The sequence below is a fragment of the Populus nigra genome, chromosome 4 (assembly GCF_951802175.1).
Source record: "Populus nigra chromosome 4, ddPopNigr1.1, whole genome shotgun sequence".
Lineage (NCBI taxonomy): Eukaryota > Viridiplantae > Streptophyta > Magnoliopsida > Malpighiales > Salicaceae > Populus > Populus nigra.
Genome location: NC_084855.1, coordinates 1,214,443 through 1,220,469, shown reverse-complemented (window position 1 = coordinate 1,220,469; position 6,027 = coordinate 1,214,443). Strand labels below are relative to the sequence as shown.

The 6,027-nt window shown below is 27.7% G+C and overlaps 1 protein-coding gene across 1 annotated transcript; it reads left to right on the top strand.

Annotated features, from left to right (window-relative positions):
- The first annotated feature begins 4,898 nt into the window (after positions 1 to 4,898).
- LOC133692814 (uncharacterized) lies at positions 4,899 to 5,657 on the top strand. Its single transcript, XM_062113961.1, has one exon. The coding sequence runs from the start codon at positions 4,899 to 4,901 to the stop codon at positions 5,655 to 5,657; it is 759 nt and encodes a 252-aa protein (XP_061969945.1).
- The last annotated feature ends 370 nt before the right edge of the window (positions 5,658 to 6,027 follow it).

The window sequence follows — 6,027 nt, the reverse complement described above, 5'->3', positions numbered from 1 at the left end:
GTACCTATATCAACTTATGAATTTGTATTAAATAACTTTCTCGATTTAATAATTTTAGTTATAAAATATTATTTTTTAATAAAAAAAATTATATTTAAAGTTTACACAAACTCACCATTATTTTATATTTAATTTTTATTAATTAAAATAAAAATAATAAAATTCATTATTATTATCATTTAATTATTTCTAAACTTTGATATTATAAAAAAATCATTTCAATTTAAAAAATTAAATTTAGCTACCAAACAAACTGCTTTTGGTGCATTTGAAGATACGAGGCTATTTGGGAACGCATATTTTCTTAATTTTTATTTTTTTAAAAAAATTAATATTATCTTGATATTTTTAAATCATTTTAACGTGAATATATCAAAAATAATTTTAAAAAAATAAAAAATATATTTTAATATATTTTTAAATAAAAAAACACAACCTAACTTTCAAATATCTTCTTTTAATCTGCATTCCCGAAGAGAAATAAATTAAGTAGTCATTATCGTTGTTTTTTTTTAAAAACCTGCCAATATGATGTGTAATTAGCCGTAAAATTTATATACACTTAAAGTCTATTTTATCATTACTTTAGAATTTCTATACCAGCAAATCGCCAGACTTATACTTCGCCAAGTGTCTCTATCATCTTATTAAATATAAAACAAAGTTTATCACAGAACTAGTCCACTGAGTGGTTACTGTTGATTATTATACTCCATGCTACGTATATTATTTTAAGAGGAAGTGTTCATGTATATCGCAAGCTGTGATTCACTCTCTCGTAAAAAACGTATTATTCATTGATAATTTTTATTATAGATTTTTTAGAGGAATGCAACTCTTGATATAAAATAGTTTCTCTTAGTCCAATCAAGTTTTTAAATATAAAATAACTTTACACACACACATATATTATAACAAAAACTAAACAATACAAAAAAATCACATTAAATCAAGAGATATTTCACTATAAATTATAATAATAGTTTTACTCTCAATATCTCATCTTATCTCTCCACAAGATTTTTTTTTGGTTATTTATGTTTTTCTTTTTTCCCCTCTTCTTTAACAATTAAAGTATACAATTGTTCTTTATTTGTTTATTGTTTACTTGAATCTGATAAAAGATTACCACATCAAAACACCTTGAATCTGGCAAATATATCAGATCCAAGGTCCTGAGCCTATAAAAAATAAAAATAAAATTTTTTAGAAAGTTAATTGGAATTTCTATTTAGGATACTTCAATAATAGTTTAAGTGTTTTTTTTTAAATAAAAACAATTCATATAAAAAAAATCAATTAGAATTCATGTTTAGGATACAATGATAGTTTAAATTGTTTTTCAAAAAATTAGAAAATATTTATAAAACAATTATTTAGGATACTTCAAGTGTAGTTTATTTTTTTATATATATAAAAAACTTATTTAATATGGTAGTTTAAATATTTTTTTATAAAAAATAAAAAACATCATTAAATAAATAATCAGCATTTCTGTTTAGAATACTTCAAGGGTAGTTTAAATTATTATTTTTTTATAAAAAATAAAAATAATTTATAAAACAAATTACTTAGGATACTTCAAGGGTATTTTTAATGTTTTTTATAGAAAAAATAAAAAAACAGTTATAAAAATTTAGTTAGCATTTGTATTTATGATACTTCAAGAGTAGTTTAAATATTTTTTAATAAAAAATAAAACAAATAAAAAAAAATAATTAACATTTCTATTTTTAGAATACTTCAAGGGTAGTTTAAATAGAAAAAATTTATAAAAATAATAATTAATATTTCTGTTCATAATACTTTAAAGGTAGTTTAAATTATTATTTTTTATAAAAAAATAGAAACAATTTATAAAAAATAATCTAGGATACTTCAAGCGTATTTTTAATGTTTTATTGAAAAAATAAAAAAATAATAAGCATTTCTATTTATGATACTTCAAAGTTAGTTTAAATTTTAAAAAAAATTAAAATTTTGTTTTTTAAAAAAACAACTAGGATTTCTGTTTAGATACTTTAATGATAGTTTAAATTTTTATTTTTAGAAAAAATAAAAAACATTTATAAAAAAATTAATTAACATTTCTATTTATGATACTTGAAGGTTATTTTAAATATTTTTTATAAAAAAATAAAACAATAATAAGAGTTTCTGTTTAAAATACTTCAATGATAGTTTAACTATTGTTTTATAAAAAAATATAAAAAAATTAATTAGAATTTATGTTTAAGATACTTCAAAATTTTAATTTTTTATATAAAAAATAAAAATAATTTATAAAAAAATTAATTAGCATTTTTTTTATGATACTTTAAAGATACTTTAAATTTTTTTATATAAAAATAAATAAAATTATAAAAAACATTAATTAGATAAAGCAAGCAAACCCTTAAAATATTTTCAATACTCTTAATATTTTTTACTTTAAAAAAATTATTATTGACCTACTGCGGAGCACGGTTTGTGTGTATAGATATTGTGTGATAGATATAAAAAAATAACCTCTTAGAATATGACTTACATGATAGGCTATATTTCTTTTTTCCATCAATATTTTTAAATTGACATTAACCTTATAAAAAAAGCATTAATAAATTAAGATCTTTAATTGTTTATATATTTATTAAATTTAATTTTTTAAATTAAACCAAATAGAGATAATTAAACATGAAATAAAAATAACAACAATCTAATCCATTATTGTTTTATTTTTTCCATGTAATATACAATTGAATTCAAAACTAATTATAAAATGTAAAACATGACCGAGTGTTATTTTAAAAACATATAAAAAAAATCAAATGACAAACATTAATGAAAAAAGAAAAACTAATTTGAGTATTGCTATAAAGCTAATTCAAGGATTGATGACGGGGAGAAAAATAATCAAAATAGTATATTTATTAATCCAAGTGATCTCCTGCATCATTCAGTATCATATTAATTAAATTAGCACCTTTAATAAAAGGCATGAGACCTGGCCACCATGCACTAGAAAATCACACATTTCCAAGTCAAGGACGGATCTCATCTAACGACGTGTAATCAAACCAAAGTATTTATCATTGGTTATTGGTGTTATTGAGCATATCTCGGCTTCTGCAAATTCTTGGTGTGCGAATGCGTATCTGATTCGGAGATTTGGTTGGTTTTTTATAAAATATAATTTTTTTAAATATAAATTATATTTTATAAAGATAAAAAATATATACTTTTTATATGAATTTTACAAAAAAAAAAAAAACCACCATGCCTTCAAATCAAATATCCTTTTAAATCTAAATCTTTTCCAAATTAGATTTTATATAGAATCGAGTAAAAATTAATCAAGCCAGGCTAGATGAACGTAACAAGGCGGCCTGTTATTATTTTTTTTCAAAATGATTTGATTTTAATTTTTCTTCGGACAACACCATTTTGAACGAAATTTGGATAACCGCTCGTGCTATAAACGTATGAATGCCGAGGTTTTTGTATTATTACAGGACCGCTACAGCTCCTGTGCTTAAAAGTTCAAAAAATCTTTCATTTGTGTTGCTGAGATTATTCCCTGCATATTAGGTCACACCGAGCAAACAATAATACGGTACCTTTCTTTTATTATTATTATTATTTAAAGTGGGCCCCACCACGCTTAAATTATGTGAGGCTAGGATTCTTCTGGTCCATGATTCCCGAGACAAATTTCGAGGAACTGAGGAGGAAATCAACGGTCACAATCTCCTCAGCGGCTATTTCAAAATATCATAATCGGACGGTCCACCACACATCGGCGGTTGCCGCCCTACAGTATTCTCGGTCTTTGGAGGTAACCGACCGCAACAGTGTCGGTCATTAGGAGTAATCGTGACATTTTTATTAAAATACAAAAACAAATGTTACAAAATTATAAAAAAGACAAACCTCCTATAAGTCCTCCAATCATATATAGCTTATTGATTAAGTCCTCATATTGTCAATTGTTTTCAAATGGGTCCCCGTATATACTTTATTTTTCAATCGACTCCTCTTTACTAAAATAATTGGATCCGATGTCGAATAATGCAAACAATGACCTTAGTTTCCTAGGGTCTTACATGCAAAAGTATCCGATTTTACACAAATGTTTGTATATCGATATATAGTTAGAGGGAAATGTGCATATCTTCATTTCCAAGACTAGGAAAAATTAGGATTAATTAGAAAATAAGTGACCAACTCCTCCGTTTTCTAACGGTAACTATACATTATTTTAACGAATGATCTGACTATGGAAAGGTATTCAGACGAGGGGTTGCAAATAATAAAAATGGTAGTTAGTGGATTAATTGAGAAATCATATATAGTTAGAGGATTAATATGATATTGTTCCAAAAAATAAAAAATAAATAGCCGTTCCTGGGTCGCGTCCTATAAAAAGACGTACCACCACACGAAGGTTCATGAAATTAGCACGCTAGAAAATATCAATCTCCTCCAATTCCAAAAGGGATTCTTCAGGATCCGCTGAGGAATACCAAACACTAATATTTTTTTCAATTCTCTTCACGAGAACAAAGTGTGTTTCGATTTATAGCCCTCTTAATCTATCAAGGGTAATTTCTTGTTTGAGAATTTCTAGGAAATCTCGAAGAGAATCCCATGTTATTATATCGATCCTTCTTTAATTTATTGTTTTAAACTTCGTAAATTTTCTATAATTACCGAATCATTTCATCTCTTCTTCTTTGTCACTAAAATTTTTGCAAATTTCTCGAGCAAATCAGCAGCAATTTCGATAAAAAAGGAGTTTTCATCAGGCTATTGATCGTGTTATTTGAAAGATCATTGCCCTCTTTGTTGCTTTCTTGTTTTAATTTGTGGGTATCTTTTATCATCTTTAGATCATTAAAAAAGCTAGAGAATTTGAAACTATGGAGGCAATTTTTGCACCATCAACAGCAGATCATCACCAATCTATCTCTCCATACAAGCAAATGAAAAACAAAAATCCAACGAAGAAGATCAATCATACTAGTCGCAGTTTCATTTCAAGATCCACGGAAAACTTGCCTCCTGTGAACTATAACAGCAACAACATCCACGGAGGCCTCTTCTTTGCTCCTCCTCGTAATCTCCTCGCCTTTTCCTACCCTCCATCTTCTCTTTCAGTTTTCAATCCACACCAACAATATTATTATCAGAAGCAAGCCCAGCCACCTCTCCTTCCTCTTCCAACCTCTCAACCCCGCCACAACTCTCTCCCTTCTCTAAGCCGGGGCTTTTCTTGCCCACCTACAGCTACAAGAAAGACTAATAGACCCAGAGACCAATCTTTCACCCCAAAGAAATCCAAACAACCCAACACCAAAAAGGAAGAGCCAAAGAAAGAATCTTTGATTATTGAATCTACTGTACCATTAGGACCTGACCCAAAAGATTTGCCAGGAGATGTTTCTAGGGTTTTATCATCATCAGTGACAGTATCAGGTAACGATGTTATCACTAATCCTGTTTTTACGAAAGATTGTGATCCGAAGTTTCCAGGTTCTGTGTTTACACTATCTCCACACCCTAGCAGCTTGCCCTTGCCCAAGTTTTCCATGAAACCAAAGCGTAGTTGCACCGCTGAAGCTTCCGGGGTTGATGCTGGAGCTACAGATAATCTCCGGCGACTTTTACGTATCCGGTGAAGTGAAGTTATTTCCTTTCTGGCTATAACTGTGTAGTTGGTGAAAGTGAAGGTTAATCTTTAATTTCTGTGGATAAAAAGCAAAGCCGAGAGATTGTGCTTTGCTGGTTGTGGCCTTTTCTCGTTGTTGTCCTTGTGGTTTTTCATGTTCTAGCAATCCAAGAAAAGTTTGTGATCACCACTGCGTTTTTGAATTGGGGTGCACAAACAGTTTACAAGCGTAAAGAATCTTGGTAGCTTTTTATTTTTATTTTTTTCCTCATGTCTAGAGAGAGAGAGAGAGAGAGAGAGAGAGAGAGAGAGAGAGGGTCATGTAATCCTCCTCTTGTCTTATCAGCAATAATATTACATGATCTGTACCTTTGCTTTTC